Here is a 21,121-nt window from a genome sequence, read left to right on the forward strand (position 1 = left end):
TGAGTGTGGGTGTGTGTGTGTGTGTTTTGTGTCTGTGAGAATGTTTTGTGTATTTTTGTGTTTAGAGAGTGTGTTTTGTGTGTGTGTGTGTGTGTGTGTGTGTGTGTGAGAGAGAGAGAGAGAGAGAGGAGAATGTGCAGCTAGCAGGGGTCAGTTGAATCTGATTGTCATAATATTTACAACCACTAGAGGTCAGAATAACACAACACACACACACACACACACACACACACACACACACACACACACTCCTACTCATCATCATCATGGTCTGTGTGTGTCTGTTGTGTGTTCAGAACAGTGTAACAATTATCTGAATGTTCTGGAATTGTACACAAAGTTTTAATTTATTGTATGTATGTGAGTTAAGACACACACACACTCACACACGTTAGATTGCTCGAATCTGAAGTAATGTGAACTTCTTTATGAAGTGTGTGTCTGTGTTTGTGTGAATATCAGCAGGACAGACAGACAGGGAGAGAGACAGAGGTCAGAAGTTGAGAAGAGACCATCATTCATATGACACGACACACACACACACACACAGACAATAAACACATTGAGTGTGTGTGTGTGTGTGTGTGGGTCGTCTGTCAGTGGTGTTGTGTGGGTGAGTGACACTAATGACCTGTGATGAGCACACAGCACATCTCACACACACACACACACACACACACGTCATGATGTGAACTGAGAGATGAAGCAGATCTAGCGCTGTGATGTGCACTAACTAGCACACTAGTTCTGAGCATCATGTGATCAGTGATGTCATGAGAGAGGCATTCGGCCTGCTGTCAGACGGATCATCCAGCATCTTCACTGGAGCCAGACAGGAAGTGGAGCGCTGCCACTGCTTCCTGCGTTATGATGTCATGGGGGCCGCTGGAGCGGGTGTGGTGCTCACAGGCATCTCCGTGGCGACCCCTGGGGGCCCCTATTGTCCCCGTCTGTGTCTTTGTTGAGGGTCGATGTGTGTCACTGCTCTCAGATATACGAGCCTCTCGAGTGTCTGTGTGTGATGGAAATATTCCACAGAAACTCACTAATGAAGACGAGTACAGAAACAGTCCGTTTGGACGTTAATCATTTCTGTGATGTTTTGATTCAGTAACTGAAGCTTGACCTTCTTGATCATGAACTGAATTGAGCTGAATACTGACTCTATTGTCTTCTGTAGAGCTGCTTTAGAGCTGAAACCGAATGTTTCACAATTGAACTTTGCAGCATTAACTCTGTTATTGAACTGAATTGAATCAAATTGAAATGAATTGATTTTGTTTCATAACTGATTAATTTTGCAACATTGACACTATAATTGAACTGAACTGAATTGACTTTATCTCATATTTGATGAAGTTTTCATCACTGATTCTGTTGTTTTTCTGTTTATGACTCTGAAGCTGCTTTGACACGATCTGTGCTCTATAAAGCGCTGTAGAAATGAATCTGACTGGACTTGTTCAGTGATCTGAATGTGTTTTCGGTGAAACAGAAGCTCTGAAGGCAGCAGCAGATGTTGTGATGTTTCACAGCTCTCATTACTGACACTTCAACACCGTCAGGAAGATCTCGTTCAATCATGATTCTGACCGGCTCCTGCTCAAACACGCTTGAAGAGAAAGATTCTTTAATGCCATCCGTAGATCCGTAAAGAACCTTTAACATCTGTTGAAACTTGTTATTCTACAAAACAGTCTTTACAGTGTCTTTACAGAAGACGGTTCTTGAAGGGTTAGGGTTAACACTCTTAAATCCAGATACATTAAAATAATGATAAAAATGAATCACGACTTTTGAAGGACGTAAAGTCTGATCTGAGATCAGCCGAGTGTGTCTGATAACAGACGGTTTGCTCACAGTAACACAATCTGATGGTCAAATCAAGAGAGTCATTTAGTTTCACACACACACACACACACACACACACTGTCTGTGAAACAGGGAGTGACTGCAGTAACACTTCACACAATACAACATTACACACCTGTGAAACTCACTTTACACACAAACACATTAAAGACAGACAGCTAATTCACACTCTCTGTCTCTGATGAGTTTCTCTCTATATCTATATATACTGTAAATCAAATCAAATCATAACATCATGAACTTCACATGTGTGCTTATTTACAAACAAAATTAAAACACACAATAAAAAATGTGTGTGTGTGTGTGTGTTTTCTTGTTAATGTAAATTTCTCGAACCCCCTGTTACAGTAACTATGGTATTTTGGCATAAACTACAGTTACCATGGTAATTCTTTTGTAATGGTGTGTGCTCATCATATTTCTCACAGCAGCCAGTGTGTGTGTGTGTGTGTGTCTGTGTTTCTCGTGTTACCGTCACCTCCGGTACTGTCTCTCATCTCACCGGTGAGCGCGAGCTTTAATGGAGCTTTAACGCGCGCGAACAATAGCACATGGAGCGTGAAAAAGCTCGCGGGAGCGCGTGAGGCGATTCACACCCTGATCACAGCGTGAGAAACACTGAAACACTGTCATAAACCGCATCAAACCACAGAGAGATAAAGTCTTTCGAGTCAAACACTCAATTCATGACGTTTTATAACATTTAAAATGGAAGACCATTTCCGCCACATAAGAAAAAAATGTTTGAATCATAAGTATGAAATAAAGGTCGAAATTATAACATAAAAGTCGAAATTATGACACAGTAAGTCATAATAAAAAGATAAAATGTCGAAATTATGACTTTCTGTGTCATAATAATTACTTTTTTATGTCATAATTATCGATTCAGACACACGTGACACCCAAACCCGCGAAATGAACGAATAAATAAATAGATGAAAGAATAAATAAATAGTTAAATAATTAACTAAAAGAATAAATACATAAACAATCGTTAAAAGGAATTTACATAAATTAATGCAGTTAATTTATACAAAAATTAATAATACAATTAATAATACAAAAATAAATACAGAAAATAATGAATTAAGGGAAGTTATACAAAAAAAAAAGAATTAAATTTAATTAAAATGAATTCAATTTATTCCTTTATTCTTCTATTGTTACATTTATTTATTAAAACTTCTGCCGGTTTGGGCCTCCATCTATACAAACAAAAATCTGATGAGATCAGCCTAATTAAATAAAAAAATGGAATACTGGCCAGATATTACTGTCAATCTACATAAAAGCGCGCTCATGTTTCATCTCTACAGACAGCCGGACGGACCAATGAGATGCCGGTTCTCTGCCTGGTGGTGGGCGGGATCTGCTGCAGTCCTCAGCCTCGCGATCAACCACCTCTGCGTCTCGCGCTCAGTCCTGAGGGAAAGTTCGCGTCGAGCGAAACTCAGAGTTTCTTGGGATAGTTGTTTAAATGTTTTTGTCGATGGGACTTTTCGGTTCAAACGCAGCGATGAGTGGAGTATAAACGACTTTAAACGGATGCACTTCTGGGATTAGGGAATTTTTTCTTCATCGCAGGATAGGGGACGCGCACTCACACGGACGCGCATAACGCAGGATTGTGTTTCAGTAGGATTTGAGCAGAATCTGAATTTATGACCTGGATCTGATTCAGTTTGGATTTAAGATTTTATCCTAATATGTGTGAAATGTACTCTGAAGTGGACAGAAATTAGTTTAGTTAAGTTACTTGCCGAAAGTTATTCATGAGCTGCTTAACTTTTTAAAGATTTATATATAGAAGTTTTGAGGACCGATTTCAATCGGATTGATCAAATTCGAGAGACTAAAGTGATTTTTGTGATCTGAATCTAATGAGCTGACAGGAGTTTGAGATGGATCATGTTTTCAGGATTGTTTCTCTCTTCTGGTTCTGGTTCGTGTGGACTGGACTCATCACAGCAGAGGAAGGTACGATGATAATCGATTATTATCTGTTATTATTAAATGTGTATTCAGTATTCTTTTAATATGGGAGCAGTTTCAAGAAAACAAATACAATTCTGTCTAAGTAAAACGACCAGTTGCTTAAACTAGTCTTAAAAGTTAATCTAATCTAATTTTTTCTTCAAGAATGTTCATAACTTTTTTGAAGTCAGATTAAAAAAAGTAGATTGGTCTTATTTAAATTAAAAAAGTAAGAATGATTACCTCTTGACTAATTTCTAGTTGGTCAAACTAGTTCTTAAGACACAATCTTAACAAGTTTATGCAACTATGGAGCTTATAACATGACAATATTATTTGAATTTGAATTGTGCAAATTTGATTTATAGACAAATTTAACAAAATTGAATAATATGTGGCATTTTACATAGTTGAACATTAGCAGTTCATTGAATGTTAGTTAATGCATTAACTATTGTTAACAAATGAGATCTAAAATGTTACTGAATTATAATCTCTCATTGACAATCTGGCTTTTTTTGAAGATTCAGTTCACTTTTACGGCAACTGGTGAATTTTTTTGGTGTTTAATTTTGGGATGAGAATCATTTTGGATTATAGTGAATTACGTTGATTTCATGAAGACCTTATAAAGGCTCTTCAGTGGTAAACAACCTCCATTTCTGTCTCTTCTTAAAACTTCTATACTGGCATCGATGGTACCATGAAGAACATCCGTCTTTCTAATCTTTTCCGTCATCATTTGCTCGCCCTCATGTCGTTCCAAACCTGTATGAGTTTCTTTCTTCTGCTAAACACAAAAGAAGATATTTTGAAGAATGTCTGAAACCAAACAGTTGATGGACCCCATTGACTTTGGAGTTTGTAAAAAAAATACTATGGAAGTCAATGGGGACCAACAACTGTTTGGCTTCAGACATTCTTCAAAATATCTTCTTTTGTGTTTAGCAGAAGAAAGAAACTCATACAGGTTTGGAACAACTTAAGGGTGAGTAAATGATGACAAAATGTTCATTTTTGGGTAAACTATCCCTTTTTAAAGGTTCTAGATGTTTCAGGTTCTTCAGAGGCGTTTCTCAGTTCTTCTTGTGAAGTTTTTGGACGTCGACCATCACAGTCTCTCATGATGATTAACCCAGTGTGAACGTTCTCCGAGTGTGTGTGTGTGTGTGTGTGTGTGTGTGTGATGAGTGTGTCAGGGATTCGTTCCACATTTCATGGCGCTCCAGGATTCCTGGATTCCCGCAGGGGAAATCAGTTCCGGAATCATCCAATAACAGAGCAGAAACACCATCAGTGTCCGATCCAATCACACACACACACACACACACACATACAGTGAATTATAATGACTACAGACTAAACATTATTGACTATATTTCTTCTACCTTTTAGCTCCAGATCTTGTTCTTGAAGTAAACACACATCAGTACTGTATTTATTAATGTCCGCACACATTCTTTATGCACAATGGACATTGTGTTTTTAAATCAGCCTGCGTTCGGAGCGTGTTTCTCCTCCGGTCATTACGACTGTAAGGACTTTCATTTGTCCTCCTGTAAGATCAACAATATCTGACACTGTCCAAATAATGTGGACGCGTCCAGCAGAGAGACGGCGTTAAATCACGGAGAGCGATGTCCCGCTCCGGCTCAGATTTACGCGATTCTTTGAGGTTTTTTACACGTCTGTGCGACAGGAAGAGGCCATAAAACAGACGAAAGTCAAAGGAATAATTGGAAGTCAGGAGGTTTGTGTGGAAAACTCATCTCATGAGCTCATGCCCGGCACTATCAGCGAGTGTTTTCCGCGCTGCTGAAGTTAACCAGCTGTTAGTTAATCTGGTGGGACGGTCACTCGCTCAAGCCCATTGTTGAGGAACAATAGAGCGGCTGAAGAAGCTTACGGCTCTCAGGAACAACAGCTCTCCTCATCAAAGGGCCGAGAGAGCTTCAATATGCTGAACTGAAGAGACTGAGTCTAAACACGCTAAATCTCTCTGTGTTTCAGCGCAGCTGCGCTCTCACAGATGCAAACAGCCCGACATTTGGCTTTCAAATATGCGGACGATGGGTTCTTCTGCTCTTTTGACTCCGTCAGGGTTGTTAGGGTTGACTAAAACTAACACCATAAATACTTGAAGTTAAATAAACATGAACTGAAATTAAATAGGAAATAACTTGTTTTATTTCATTTTCATTTAGTTTAACTGTACTAAGATAACTAAAACTGAAGTAAAAGTTAATAAAACTATATAGAGATTTAAAAAATAGGTAAAAAAGACAAAATTGTGAAAACGTTAAAATTGAAACAAATATTTAATAAAAATAAAAATATCAAAAACAACATTTGTCATTTTCATGTAGTTTAACTTGATGTACTAAGATAAATAAAACTGAAATAAAAGTTAATAAAACTATGAAAAAGACAAAATTGAAAAAGTTAAAATTAAAATGAAAAAAAGGTAAAAAAAAAAGTAAAAAAATTGGTAAAAAAGACAATTACAAAAACATTAAAATTAAAACAAAATATTAAAACAATTCAAAATGTTATCAGAAACATTCTCATTTTCATTTAGTTTAACTTGATGTACTAAAATAACTAAAACTGAAGTAAAAATGAATAAAAACTAGACAAAAAATGACAAACAACAAAATTACTGAAACTTTAAAATAAAAAAAAAACTTGTGTGTGTGTGTGTGTGTGAGGTGGTCTCAATGTCCATAAATCCTATTAAACTGATTCTTCTCAGCGGTGAGAGATAAAGCGGGATTATCATGGGCTGTGACCTCTGACCCCTCCATCTTTCTCTCTTTAAGGGCTTTTCTTCAATCTTCTCAACTTAGACTCGGTTTAAGTGGATTAAAACTTAAAGAACCCATTTCTGTTCACATTCACACTCACAGTCTGCTTCTGATCCGCTTCAGATCTCATTCACACTCTTCACTTGAGTGATATTGAATATTAATAGCTGAATATTGTTGTAGTTATATCGAAATAAAATTCGATATAAAAATAATTAAATATAAACACACAGTGCGTACATACATTTGCTGTCAGCCTGTCATAATAAAAGCACGATGGTTTAACATTTGAAAATGAAGAAATTAAGATTTTACAGTTATATTATAAAATAAAATATTTTTTTCAAAAATACTTGATTTCTTATATTGTAAAATTGTAACTGTTGCACAATAAAATATTATATTCACAATAAAATTACTATTATTAGTAGTAATAGTAGTAGTATGTTTATTTTGCACTCACTCCACTCGATCACTTCTTTCCAAACAGAGTCATTAGGGCTGTGTAAAAATATCAGTTTCTCGATTTTAATTCATTCTCATTTATATGAACTGATATTGATTCTTAAATCCATCAGTGTAGACAGCAGCACTGATTATAATGACTTCTGTTTGCTTTGGTCGTGTCTGGTGTAACAGCTGCGTGTGTGTGTGTGTGTGTGTGTGTGTGTATGAATGGATGCTTGTAGCTGCTAGAGTGTTTGTTTTGGAGAGCGTGTCAAGCTCGTTACTGTAATTAAACCGAGAGCCTCTAGAACACAGCCTAATTAACCCGTCCTCAGCCAATCACATGCTCCATTACCTCTTATCCAATCAGCTGCCAGATGGGAGGAGCTGGAGAGCCAGTCATATTTGAATTGATGAGTGATGAAATGATGACAGACTTCCTGTGTCCTCGCGAACCAAATAGCTTAAAAACATACTTTTAAAATTCAAAAAATGCTAAAAGTTTTATAGGTTTAGAGTAAGGGGATAGAAATGTGAAAGTGTGTGTGTGTGTGTGTGTGAGATCTGCTGGATCTTCCTCAAGTTCTCTCTTTCATTCTGTCAGTCTCACTCTGTAATTAGCGATGAGTTGATTAGAGGTGTGTGTGTGTGTGTGTGTGTGTGTGTGCGCGTGCGTGCGTGCGTGCGTGTGTGTGTGTGTCCAGTGTGAGCTGTAATTTTGCTGTTCCGCTCCACGGACACTCAGGAATGAGCAGGATTTCTGCCAGCCCTCCTGCGTGTGTGTGTGTGTGTGTGTGCGCGTGCGTGCGTGTGTGTGTGTGCGTGTGTGTGCATGTGTGTAATAAATGAAAATGTCACTCGATCACTTTTTTGGCTCTGAACTGCCTCCTGGGTATCATTGTGTTTTCACTGGAAACAATAGAAGAGAGAGACGGACAGACAGACAGAATGCTGGGACATTTCCCGCTCCTCCCGTGTTCTTCCTATTCTTTGTGTAAAGCGACTGCCGTCGTTAAACTCGCTGCCGTTTGACGTGTCGTTTTTAATCATGACAGATGAAATGGAAAGAGGTTCAGATGTTAAACTGGGCGTTGATCGCTAGCGCTCTGTTTGCACAGCATTAGCCTTCCTCGAGCAGACGCCTGTGCGCTGATTTACAGTAAAAACTCGTCATAAACACATCATACTGCATTAAATATGCCTGAAATCACATTTACCGTAACTATGAGTTTCCGGCTTGTAATTACAAGTTGGAAACGACTTGGATTTAATTTAATGTCAAAACAACTAAAACAGCTGAAGGCAGTGAGTTCTGAACCTCTGATCATGATTATGATGTTGGGTAATGTGAGCGTTTAGTCATCAGCAGTAAAACATCACACAAGTTTGTTCATAGAAATGAATCATTTCTCATCAGATGATGTTCTTCTGTATAACAGTCTCTCTCTGTCTCTCAGAGGTGCTGATGAACACAAAACTACAAACATCTGATCTGAGATGGACCATCCACCCCAACAGTGACCCTGAGGTGACACACTCACACACACACACACACACACACACAAACTCAGAATATTCCAGGTTAAAGTATAAGCTGATTTTAATGCTGAATGTGCGTCATCCTAGTCCCAGTGGGATGAGGTGACCGGATTGGATGAAGAGGGGAACAGCGTCCGCACCTTTCAGATTTGTCTGATGGACAGTCCCGTGAGCCACTGGCTGCGGACGAGGTTTATTCCGCGGCGCAGCGCGTCTCAGGTGTACGTGGAGATCCGCTTCACCGTGATGGAATGTTCTGCCATGCCATCCAGCTACCGCACCTGCAAAGAGACCTTTAACCTTTACTACTACCAGAGCGATGAGGACACGGCCACGAGCACACACCCCGCCTGGATGGAGAACCCCTACAGCAAGGTACACACACACACACACACACACACACAAGGGTTGTCAAAAGTACCAGTACTTCGGTACCAAAATTTTAAAAATGTGACAATACCAGCATTTCCCACTAGCATTTTGAGTGCTGTTGAGTAGATTCTGACTAACTTGAGTTCACGCCCTTCAACAAGTACGTCTGTGATTGGCTACAGTGATCAGTGCTTCAAAAGCAGCACAGGAGCGTTTGACAGCAGACGTCTATCAGCGGATCCATCTATTTACATCATGTTTTTGAAGCCTTGATCATTGTAGCCAATCACAGATCTGTTGAGGGCGTGAACTCAGTGGCCAATCAGAGGTGTTTAAGTTAGTCAGAAACCGATCAACAGCATTTTAAAAATTAAAATAAAAATTTTAAACACACAAAATTTAAAAAAATAAAACACTCACACGCTAGTGCTGAGACACAGCTAACAAAAAGATGTTCTAAGAATATTTTGCTAACATTTTATGAAAACGTTATTTCTGAATGTTCTCTGAACATTAAAAAAATTGTCTGTTTTAAAAGCGTTTTTTCTTGGTTATATGAGCGTTAAGGAAACATTCCATTCTTCAAACATTATGGGAACGTTACTTTTGAATGTTCTCTGAAACAAGTAGTAACATTTAAAAAACACTAAACAAACGTTTCAGAAAAAAATACTCCATGAGCGATGTACAAATAACATTTTGAGAACATTATTTAAGACCAGATAACTCCACAACTTTGAGAGAACCTTGCCAGAACGTTCCCTGTTAGCTGGGATGAACTAGATTTTTTACTGACAATACTTTTATTTATAATTAAATTTTTACTGACTTTAACATAGTTAATGAATGTAGTTGACTACAGTTTCTCAGTGCTGAGGTCACTCTTCTCACAGTTATCATCATTGTAATGCATTCAGTGATGACATGTTTCAATTTACACAAACTCTTCTGACACAAACATCATCAAAACTCTATCAACTTACAGGCCAATTTGCAAGTTTACATACTTTAGTTCAAACCTAACATTATACAAAACTAACTAAATAATAAACTAAATTGCTACATTTCTACAGTAATACCATATTGAAACACCTTATGCGTAATGTGAAATGTTTAAAAACACAACGATATTGTATCGGAAATATTGTAAATATTGTGCTGCAGGTGGACACCGTGGCGGCCGACTTCCTGTTGCGCCGTGGCGGAGAGAGGAAGTCCAACGTGAAGACGGTGCGCGTGGGTCCGCTGTCGAAGAGAGGCTTCTATCTGGCCTTCCAGACTCAGGGCGCGTGTATGGCACTGCTGTCCGTAAGGGTGTTCTTCAAGAAGTGTCCCGCCGTCACACGGGCCTTCTCCTCCTTCCCTGAGACGCTCCCTCATTCTCTGGTGCAGCAGGCGGAGGGCGTGTGCGTGGAGAACTCCGCCCCCATGGGTCAGAACGTGGCTCCGCCCACCATGTTCTGCGGGGAGGACGGCCAGTGGGTGGGGCCTCCGTCGTCAACGTGCGCATGTAAACCGGGATACGAGCCTGTGGACTCGGATCGCTGCAGGGGTGAGTGATGCAACGGCTACAGGAAATGACATCAGACATTCAGTCTGAGCTTGCGCTGTTTTAGGTGTTAATTGTGCGTGTCACATTCTAAATGAGCCGTCTGTCTGTCACCCTCGTCTGTCTGTCCGCCAGTTTCTGTCCTCCTGAGGAAAGCGTCTCTCTCTCTGTGAACTCAATGCAAAGCAGCTGTGTTTATACTGAACGCTGTGTGTGTGTGAGTTGATGTTTCTAATAGAGCTTGATGAAATGCTCTTTTAATGAGTAGGAATTGGTCTGTTGGGTGTGGCTGAGGATTATGGGTAATGTGATCTGTCTCTCTCCTGCGTTCCTCTTTCTTCATCTCCCTGGAGGAACATGTTTGTCTGCTGTTGTTTTACTTGAATGTAATTAGACTGACTACAGATGGATGATAATCGCTCTGACCGTTATTTCCTCATCTTCATACATCTTTAAAGGGATTGTTGATTATGATTTCACTTTTTTGTGTAATGTTGCTGTTTGAGCGTAAACAACATCTGCAAAGTTACGACGCTCAAAGTTCAATGCAAAGGAGATAGTTTCTTTTACAGAAATCACGTTTTAAACGGCTGGTAGGGACTACAACGAGCTTTATCCCGGGTTGGTGACATCACTAACCCTAAAATTAACATAAACCCCGCCCCCGAGAACACTAAACAAAGGGGGCGGGGCCATGTTGGGCTGCTTTAGAGAAGAGGAAGAGTTGTTGTAGTAGAGTGTTGTTGACATGCCGTCATTTTACGCCGGACTGCTTCACAAACGAGGGTCAATTCAACACAAAAGATTAACATGACGGCACATGCTAGTGGATGAGTTGAATCAACTCCACAGCAACTACATAAATTTATCCACTAACCATTCAGAAACGTCCAGTTTCATTCTAAAATAATAATAATAATAATAATAATTCCTTACATTTATATAGTGCTTTTCTGGGTACACAAAGCACTTTACATATGGAAGGGGGAATCTCCTCAACCACCACCAATGTGCAGCATCCACCTGGATGATGCGACGGCAGCCATATTGTGCCAGAACGCCCACCACCCACCAGCTGATTGGTGGAGAGGAGACAGTGATGAAGCCAATCAGTATATGGGGATGATTCGGAAGCCATGATGGACAGAGGCCAATGGGCAAATGTGGCCAGGATGTCGGGGTTACACCCCTACTCTTTTTGAAGGACATCCTGGGATTTTTAACGACCCCACAGAGTCAGGACGCCGGTTTAACGTCTCATCCGAAGGACAAAAGTTGTAACTTCTTCCTGAGTCTCTCCATCAGTGTCGACTCCGGTTTGAACAATGTAAGGCTGAACACCGTTACTGACAATCCTCATTTTGTCTGCGTGAGATTCTCCAGCTTTGTTGTTGTTGAGCGACCGAAGCGCGAGCTGTTAAAGCTCCGCCCTCTTCTGGAAAGGGGGCCGGGAGCAGCAGCTCATTTGCATTTAAAGGGACACACACAAAAACGGCGTGTTTTTGCTCACACCCAAATAGGGGCAAATTTGACAAGCTATAATAAATGATCTGTGGGGTATTTTGAGCTGAAACTTCAGACACATTCTGGAGACACCAGAGACTCATATTACATCTTGTGAAAAGGGCATAATAGGTGCCCTTTAAAGAGAGATGATACTATGCCTGTTCACAAAGTCTTGATTGTGATTTTGTGCTCTACTAGAACAGTTTCTCCTGCTTGAATGTTGATTATTTTCCTCATATTCTCCATTGTTCAGCTCCTCTCTTCCCAGTCTGTCAGTAACGCTCTGTTTAGTTCCTGTCTCTATGAAGCCCCTCCTTCTGGAAAGCACAGTGTGCTCTGATTGGTCGGCTGGAGCAGTGTGTTGTGATTGGTGTTTGGGAAATGTCCCGCCCCTTACCATGACCGCCAGTTTCAACACACTACTAACTAACTCAACCAGGCCCCGCCCCTTTATTCTGTGCATGAATTATTTAAATATTGTGAAGAAAACTCAAGATGGAGGCGTTTCAGGAGTTCAGAAACACTGACACTGATATAGAGAAGAACTCCCGCCTTTTTCATGATTAAACAGCAACATTACACACTAAAGACAGATCCTCTTTGACACATTGTTTGTTTATGAATCATTTATGAATGATTTATTTGTTTTGTATCTTTGAGGATGTCCACAGAAGAGCTTTTGTCACATTTAACTCTCGAACTTTAACCACACACACACACACACACACACACACACACACACACACAGACTGCAGCAGGTGGCTGAATTTGTTTGCACTAATTACGCTTTGTATCTGCCTTCTCTTTGTGTGTGTGTGTGTGTGTGTGTGTGTGTGTGTGTGTGTGTCACACGCCCCATCTGACTCTATTATTTCAGTACAACAGGCGGGTCATTGAGGGCCTGAGACCAGATTAAGTGTTTAACCAACACCAGCCCCCACAACTACACACACATGCTTGTGCACACACACACACACACACACACACTCTCACACACACAAAAGGTTTCTTATGGTTTTAGTTTTAGTTAACTATAATAACCCTGATCCATTGATTGTTCAGTGTGTGTTGTATATGTCCTCTCATGTCTGTCGTGTGTGTGTTCATTCGTAGCGTGTGGATCAGGCCAGTATAAAGCGTCTGTTGGCGGGAGTTTGTGTCGAGTGTGTCCAGACAACAGTAACACACACTCCGCTGGATCCAGTGTGTGTCTGTGTCGTTCAGGATTCTACCGTGCCACCAGTGACTACCCTGATTCAGCCTGCACCAGTGAGACACACACACACACACACACACACACACACACAGTGTCAGCCATTCTCATAGACCGCATGTATGTGACCTCTGACCTCTTCCCTCAGAACCGCCGTCGGCTCCGCGTGGCATCATCTATCAGATCAATGACACCGTGGTCACTCTGGAGTGGTCGGAGCCTCTGGACCGCGGTGGGCGCTCCGATCTCAGCTACAGCGTGGAGTGCGTGCGCTGCCGAGGCTCCGAGTGCGTTCTGTGTGCAGACAGCGTCACCTACAGGCCGGGGCAGGTGGGCGTGACCGCGAGGCGCGTCATCATCCGCGGGCTCCTCCCACACACCACCTACACCTTCACAGTTCTGTCCCAGAACGGAGTGAGCGCTGTCAGTCACACAATCCCCGCCTCCAGCTCTGTCAACATCACCACCAGCAGAGACGGTCAGTGCTGTAGATAACAAACTCTGTCCACAGACACACTATATAACCATAACGAACGATATCACAGACATTAACAGTGTGAATGTGTGTGTAGTGGCTGTTCCAGTGTCCGGTGTCAGGAGGACGAAAGCGTCCGAGAGCAGCGTCTCTCTCAGCTGGACGGTTCCTGCGCAGACGCATCACAACATTCAGGAGTATCAGCTGCGCTACAGTCTGAAGGTGAGACGGACGAGCTGCGCGTGTTTCACCTCTACCTCACCTTACGTCAGGAGTTACTGTTTTAGTTATCGTTATAGTTACTGTTATTATTATAGTTAACATTATCGTTATAGTAATTCTTATAGTTATCGTTAGTTATAACAATATTTATCGTTATTGTTATAGATGCTGTCATAGTTATCGTTACTTATCATTATAGTTACTGTTAAAATTATTATTATAGTTAACATTATCATTATAGTTATCGTTAGTTATAACAATATTTATCGTTATTGTTATAGATGCTGTCATAGTTATCGTTACTTATCGTTATAGTTACTGTTAGTTATTATTAAAGTTACATTATTGTTATAGTAATTGTTATAGTTATCGTTATCGTTAGTTATCACTATACTTATTGTTATAGATACTGTCATAGTCATTGTTATTTATCGTTATAGTTACTGTTATAGATTTCAATAGTTATTGTTATAGTTATCATAGTTATCGTTATGACTATTGTTATGGGTATCGTTATAAATATAGTTATCGTTATCAGTAGCTATTGTTACAGTTATATATACAGTGCTGTGTGTGTGTTCCACCTGTACCTGACCTTTGACCTGTGCTGTAGGGTCAGGAAGATGGATGGCAGTACATCAGCAGTAAAAGTAACTCGGTGGTTCTGAACGATCTGGCTCGTGCGTCACAGTACCAGGTGCAGGTCCGAGCGAGAACCGCGGCGGGATACGGTCACTTCAGCCCGGCCGCCACGATCAGCACGCTTCCTGATGGTACGCACACACACACACACTCACACCCGCACACACACCCACACACACACCTTATCAACAGCTAACAGTGTGTCTCTATCAGATGAAGAATCTCCGTCGCGGATGATGCTCACCGGTGTGCTGGTTGCTATAGGACTGCTCGTTCTCATTGCTGTGGTGATTGTTGCCGTGTTCTGCTTCAGGTGAGATATGTGAGGATGTGATTGGTGCTTGAATGAGGAGGCGGGGTTTTGACAGCTATCATGCATATATCCAACTTTACCTGCATACATATACTCACACACACACACACCTCAGACACACACACTCGCATAAATAAACCTGGAGATGATCTGGTTCATGATGTGTGTGTGTGTGTGTGTGTGTGTGTGTGTGTGTGTGTGTGTGTGTGTGTGTGTGTGTGAAGGGAACAGGATGTGTCCACCCAGTGCTGTCTCCATACAGACTCTTACTGGAACAATGAATCTGACCCCAGGAGCGCACACACACACACTCTCTCTCTCTCTCTCTCTCTCTCTCTCTCTCTCACTCACACACACACACACACACACACACTCTCTCTCTCTTACACACACACACACACATATGTTTATATGTAAATGAGAACATATCATCTATTAAAACATCACTGCATTAAATCACATGTGACATGAAGAATCCTGTACTTATTATAATTAAAATTAAATAATTAAATCAATATGATTTACTTTATTGGTGAATAATGACTTTCAGCCCCAAACAGGCAGATTTATGTCCCTTCAACAGACAGATGACATCACAGCTGCTGAACAACACAAACACTATCAAACTACACGCGCACACACACACAAACACTCTCACACACACTCGTAAAGAGACGAACAGCTGCAGGGTCTCTCACACAACAGGCAGAAACTCATAAGAGTCATGCGAGAGGAATTCTGTCACACACACACACACAAACACACACACACACACACACACACACCTCTGGTAATCTTATCACATATAAACAAAGAACAAGAAGATCACGCTGGTCTCACAGTGGAATCCGTCTCTCTAAACGTGTGTGTGTGTGTGTGTGTTCCTCAGGCGCTCCAACCGGACCAGGGATCCAGACCCGGATAAGAGCGGCCAGTTCCTGATGGGTCAGGGTGAGTTTGACCAGATCGTCTGTGTTACATGTGAGAGTGATGAAGATCGTGATGTCACACAAACAGGTCCAGACCAGCGGGAACATGTGATGTGGACGTCAGTTGTTCACTGTTGCATTAATGCCACGGGCGGATTAAGAGTCTTTGACGCCACTAATCTAACAAAATAAAATGTGCTTTACATTAACTGTGTTTTTATTATTTTTACTAATCCCAAAAACTGATAACATGAAGTCAGTGTTTGATCAAGCAGGAACAAACACACTTTTTACAGTGTGACTGACTTAATATAAATATAAGTTTGTGTAAGATCTGAACACATTCTAATATTAGTGTTCTATACAGTTTGTATTAATTTAGTTATTGTAGTAAATCAAGTTAAACGAAAAATTTTAAACTAAGTGAAAAATGAGCTGAAATAAGTTTTTATTTTTATATTTATTTTATTTTCTGTTTTCATTGTATTTAGTTTTAGTAATTCTGTGTATTATTTTAAGTTTTTTAATATTTTACCTTATTTCAGTTTACATTTATTTAATTAACAAACATGTATTTTTATGGTTTTAGTTTAATAACCCTGTCTTGTGTGTGTGTGTGTGTGTTTCTCACAGGGATTAAAGTCTACATCGATCCGTTCACGTACGAGGATCCGAACGAGGCCGTGAGGGAGTTCGCCAAAGAGATCGACGTGTCGTTTGTCAAAATCGAGGAAGTTATTGGTGCCGGTGAGAACCGTGTGTGTGTGATTGTTGTGCGCAGGTGTGGCGCGAGGCTCGTGTTTCCAGCGTGAACAGCAGTAACACAGAACACACACCTGATGAAAGCGCAGCTCATGTTTCGTCTTTGTGTGTGTGTGAATCTGATATTCTTCATATGCCATGTGCGTGCAGGTGAGTTCGGCGAGGTGTGTCGCGGCCGGCTCAAGGTTCCCGGGAAGAAAGAGAACTATGTGGCCATTAAGACGCTGAAGGGCGGCTACACGGATAAGCAAAGGCGGGACTTCCTGTCTGAGGCGTCAATCATGGGTCAGTTCCAGCATCCCAACATCATTCACCTGGAGGGAGTGATCACAGCTTCCTGTCCCGTGATGATTCTGACCGAGTACATGGAGAACGGCGCGCTGGACTCCTTCCTGCGGGTCAGTACCTGTCTGTGGGTCTGAAGTGGTCAGGTGTGTCTCTCTGTCTCACGTGTCTCTCTCTCTCTGTCTGCAGCTGAATGACGGTCAGTTCACGCCCATCCAGCTGGTGGGGATGTTGCGTGGGATCGCGTCCGGTATGAAGTACCTGTCGGAGATGAGTTACGTTCACCGTGACCTGGCGGCGCGGAACATCCTGGTCAACAGTAACCTGGTGTGTAAGGTGTCAGACTTCGGCCTGTCCCGGTTCCTGACGGAGAACTCGTCCGACCCCACGTACACCAGCTCACTGGTGAGAATCTGCTGCGTTCAGATGTTCTGTGTTCGTCACACTGAAACACACATATGAGCCAAACACTTTAAAACACGCTTCAGCCTGATTGACTGGTTTTGTGGCGGTAATTTCCAGATTTTTACTGAAAATTTACTTTTTTAATAATTAGGATATCACTTTTTTTTAGATTTTTTGTGATTAAAAATGACTGATTTTGTAGTGGTCATTTCCTGAATTTTGTGGAGAATTTGTGATGTTTATTTTATAATTAGGATGTTTCTTTTTTGTGTTTTTTTTTTTTTTTTTTTTTTGCGATCAAAATGACTGATTTATTGGCTGTGATTTCCAGAATTTTGCAAAAAGTATTCAGTGTTTTTTATAGTAAGGATATCACTTTTTGTGATCAAAATATCTGATTTTGTGGCAGTAATTTCCAGAACTTTTGCAGCAAATTTCCTTTGTTTTTGTTTTTTTATTATTAAGATAAAATTTTTTGTGATACTTGCAATCACAATGACTTAATTCACTGAATTTTCGTCAATACTCCACACTACGGAAGAGTATTAGGGCCAAGCAATAATATAAAAATAAAAGCATCTCAAGATTAAAGCCATTACAATGCCAAATTAAACTTGTTAAATTTCGAGAAAAAAAAAAATGAAATGTGGAGAGAAACTCATTCGATCATGTTCATTGACATGACAGAGTTGGATCACTTACCGTGGCTTAATGAATTAACTGTGTCTTACGATGATTTTGCGACTAAATAGTAAATGATCAGGATCTGAAACAAGCTCCATGTGTTTGATTTAGAGTTGTGTTTGTTGAAGCTCTTGAGGGACTGTGATGATGGTTTAGTGTCGCTCTCTGTGTTCGTCAGGGCGGGAAGATTCCCATCCGCTGGACGGCTCCTGAAGCCATCGCCTTCCGCAAGTTCACGTCCGCGTCTGACGTCTGGAGCTACGGCATCGTCATGTGGGAGGTCATGTCCTTCGGAGAGAGACCGTACTGGGACATGAGCAACCAGGACGTGAGTCGCTCACCGTACATTCACACGTTTACACATACATTCGCTTTCATCTCGCTTTTTGACGTTTATGATGTCGCTTGACACATTTTTAAAGATATTGATGTTGTAATCTATAATAATTCAACGGATTTCGCAAGTTTTTGTTTTCGAAATTCTTTTCCGTTAAAACTGACTGATTTAGTGGCGGTATTGCAATGTTTTTTCTTTTATAATTAGGATTCCACTTTTTGGTGGGGTTTTTTTTTGGGCAATCAAAATGACTTATTTTGATGCGATAATTTCCAGAATTTTGCTAATTTTTTTTTGTTTATTTCGTAATTAGGATATGATTTTTTTGTAATTTTTTTCTGCTCAAAATGACTGATTTTTGAGTAGTAATTTCCAGAAATTTTGCGGAAAATGAACTGTTTTTTATAATTAGGATACCACTTTTTTTTTTTTGTGATTTTTGCAATCAGAATGACCGGTAATTTGAAGAATTTTGCAGAAAATGTGCACTGTTTTTTGTGATGATAATAAAACATTATTTTGTGATAATAATTAAAATATTGAAATAGCGTCAGAAGGAGCTGTTTATTGTCTTTCTTTAAGCATTATTATCATAATATCAGCAAATCTAATCTGAGCGGAGCTGTGATGTGTGAGTGTTGATATATCAGTGAATAAAGCAGTTTTCAGTGAATATTGAGTGTTAAACTGGTTTCAGCCGATTAATTAAACAGTCTGAGACACGTGATTATTGTGAGGTTTGTGTGTGTTTGTTTTATCTGGACATTATTAAATGATGAATCTGTTTGATGATCAGGTGATTAACGCCATCGAGCAGGACTACCGCCTCCCTCCTCCCCCAGAATGCCCTGCGTCTCTGCACCAGCTCATGCTGGACTGCTGGCAGAAGGAGCGATCGTCCCGTCCGCGCTTCTGCGCCATTGTCTCCGCGCTGGACAGACTGATCCGAAACCCGGCCTCGCTCAAAATCACCGGACGCATCCCGGACGGGTCAGTACATCCACACAAACACACGTGTGTATGAGTGTGTGTGACAGGAAGTGTTTGGGTGGGAAGCTGAAATGGAAGTTAATCACCTTCACTGCTGCATCCTGCACTTTCCATTCTGATCCATCCGTACACACAAACATGTTCCTGAATGTTCCTGAAATTCAAGTGCAGAACATGTGACCTGTGATTTATTCCTGTGATCAGCATCATTACTCCATTCTTCAGTGTCACATGATCCATCATTCTAACACACACACTGGTGTGTCTCTCAGGCCGTCTCACCCTCTGCTGGACCAGCGTCCTCCTCCTCCTCTGTCTCACTGCAGTTCTGTGGGCGACTGGCTCCGGGCCATCAAGATGGAGCGATACGAGGACGGCTTCCTGCAGGCCGGATTCACCTCCATCGAGCTCATCTCACACATCTGCACTGAGTGAGTCACACACACACACACACACACACACACGTGTGAAAAAAAAGTTACACAACAAAATTACTAAAACTTTAAAATGACTATAAAATATAGAGTAATTATCTATCAGTGATATTAAAACAGGCGACGTGTTGTTTGTTCAGGGATCTCCTGCGGATCGGCGTGACTTTAGCGGGACACCAGAAGAAGATTCTGTCCAGCGTCCAAACGCTCCAAATCCACAGCGGGTCCCTGCGATACTGACGCTTCCCAGCATCCCCTGCTTCTGCCTCTAGCTCTTATGGATCAGTCCGTCCACGACCAGTCGACCAATCACTGTGGAGTGTCACAGAACCAGCCAATCAGAGGGAGTTTTTATTCTTGTCGTTTGATTCGGACTGATGGATTCCTCTCAGGTCATGAAGAGAGACAGACGAGCGTTACGTCACAGACTTCTACAGGAAACACGGGACATTGGAATATGACGTGTTACTGTTGCCGTGCATTATGGGAGTTTAATCGGATCTTCACATTGAAGGTTCATTATAATTATTATTTTTATTATTATAATGTGAGATTATTTTGTAATTATTTTGTACGTATCAGAACTGCACAAATAATGAACGAATGTTTGTTTAGCCAAAGTACTGTGGGAGCTGTCAATCAAACTAAGTGTAATCTGTGTGACCAATCACATTAAAGATTCACGCTGACCCCTCCCACCCAGAGCCGCTCAAGTGTGTTTTGTTGGTTTTATTTACATTCAGCATTATTACAGGCTCACTCTTGTGTGTGTGTGCGTGTGTGTGTGTGTGTGTGTGTGTGTGTGTGTGTGTGTGTGTGTGTGTTGAGTGAGGCGTCAGTCCGTCTCTGTTTGTTCACGCTATTAAATTCCTCATCATTTGATAAGATACACAAACACTCACACACGAGTTTGTGTTATTCAGGATAATCACCTTGTGAAAGGTGTGTGTGTGTGTGTGTGTGTGTGTGTGTGTGAACAGATCTGATAAGTGACGTGTGTGTCTTCTAGAGAACTGAATCGCAGTTACAGAGATGTTCAAGTCCTGAAGTAGTAGAAGTAAAATAGTGAAAAATGTAGGGCGGGGCTTTGTTCTGTGCATCGGTTATGGATTGGATGTTGAGATGTGGGCGTGGCATCTAAAAATGGAGCCGGATTCCACCAATGCATTTTGGTCTTTATGCACACAATGATAGTCTTTTACATTGTAATCCTTTTATTTTAGTATTTGTCATGTTTGTGTGCTGCTGCGCGTCCCTGTGTGTGTAAGAAGCTTGAGTTAGGTCATTCACCGGCAGGAGCAGTCCAGGTAAAGATCCGTGAAAGTGATTTTGTGCCTCTTTGGGATGAAACCACAAGACGCCGT

General features: G+C 41.0%; 1 protein-coding gene across 1 annotated transcript; it reads left to right on the plus strand.

Moving 5' to 3' along the window:
* The first annotated feature begins 3,238 nt into the window (after positions 1–3,238).
* ephb4b (eph receptor B4b) lies at positions 3,239–20,459 on the plus strand. Its single transcript, XM_051879213.1, has 17 exons — positions 3,239–3,852; positions 8,558–8,628; positions 8,727–9,014; positions 10,176–10,563; positions 13,180–13,335; positions 13,428–13,757; positions 13,852–13,976; positions 14,590–14,749; positions 14,832–14,931; positions 15,821–15,882; positions 16,494–16,607; positions 16,773–17,020; positions 17,097–17,312; positions 18,175–18,324; positions 19,130–19,323; positions 19,596–19,754; positions 19,898–20,459. Exons 1-17 carry the CDS (start codon positions 3,777–3,779, stop codon positions 19,995–19,997), a joined length of 2,937 nt encoding a protein of 978 aa, XP_051735173.1. The 5' UTR covers positions 3,239–3,776; the 3' UTR covers positions 19,998–20,459.
* The last annotated feature ends 662 nt before the right edge of the window (positions 20,460–21,121 follow it).

This window comes from Ctenopharyngodon idella, chromosome 22 (assembly GCF_019924925.1).
Source record: "Ctenopharyngodon idella isolate HZGC_01 chromosome 22, HZGC01, whole genome shotgun sequence".
NCBI lineage: Eukaryota > Metazoa > Chordata > Actinopteri > Cypriniformes > Xenocyprididae > Ctenopharyngodon > Ctenopharyngodon idella.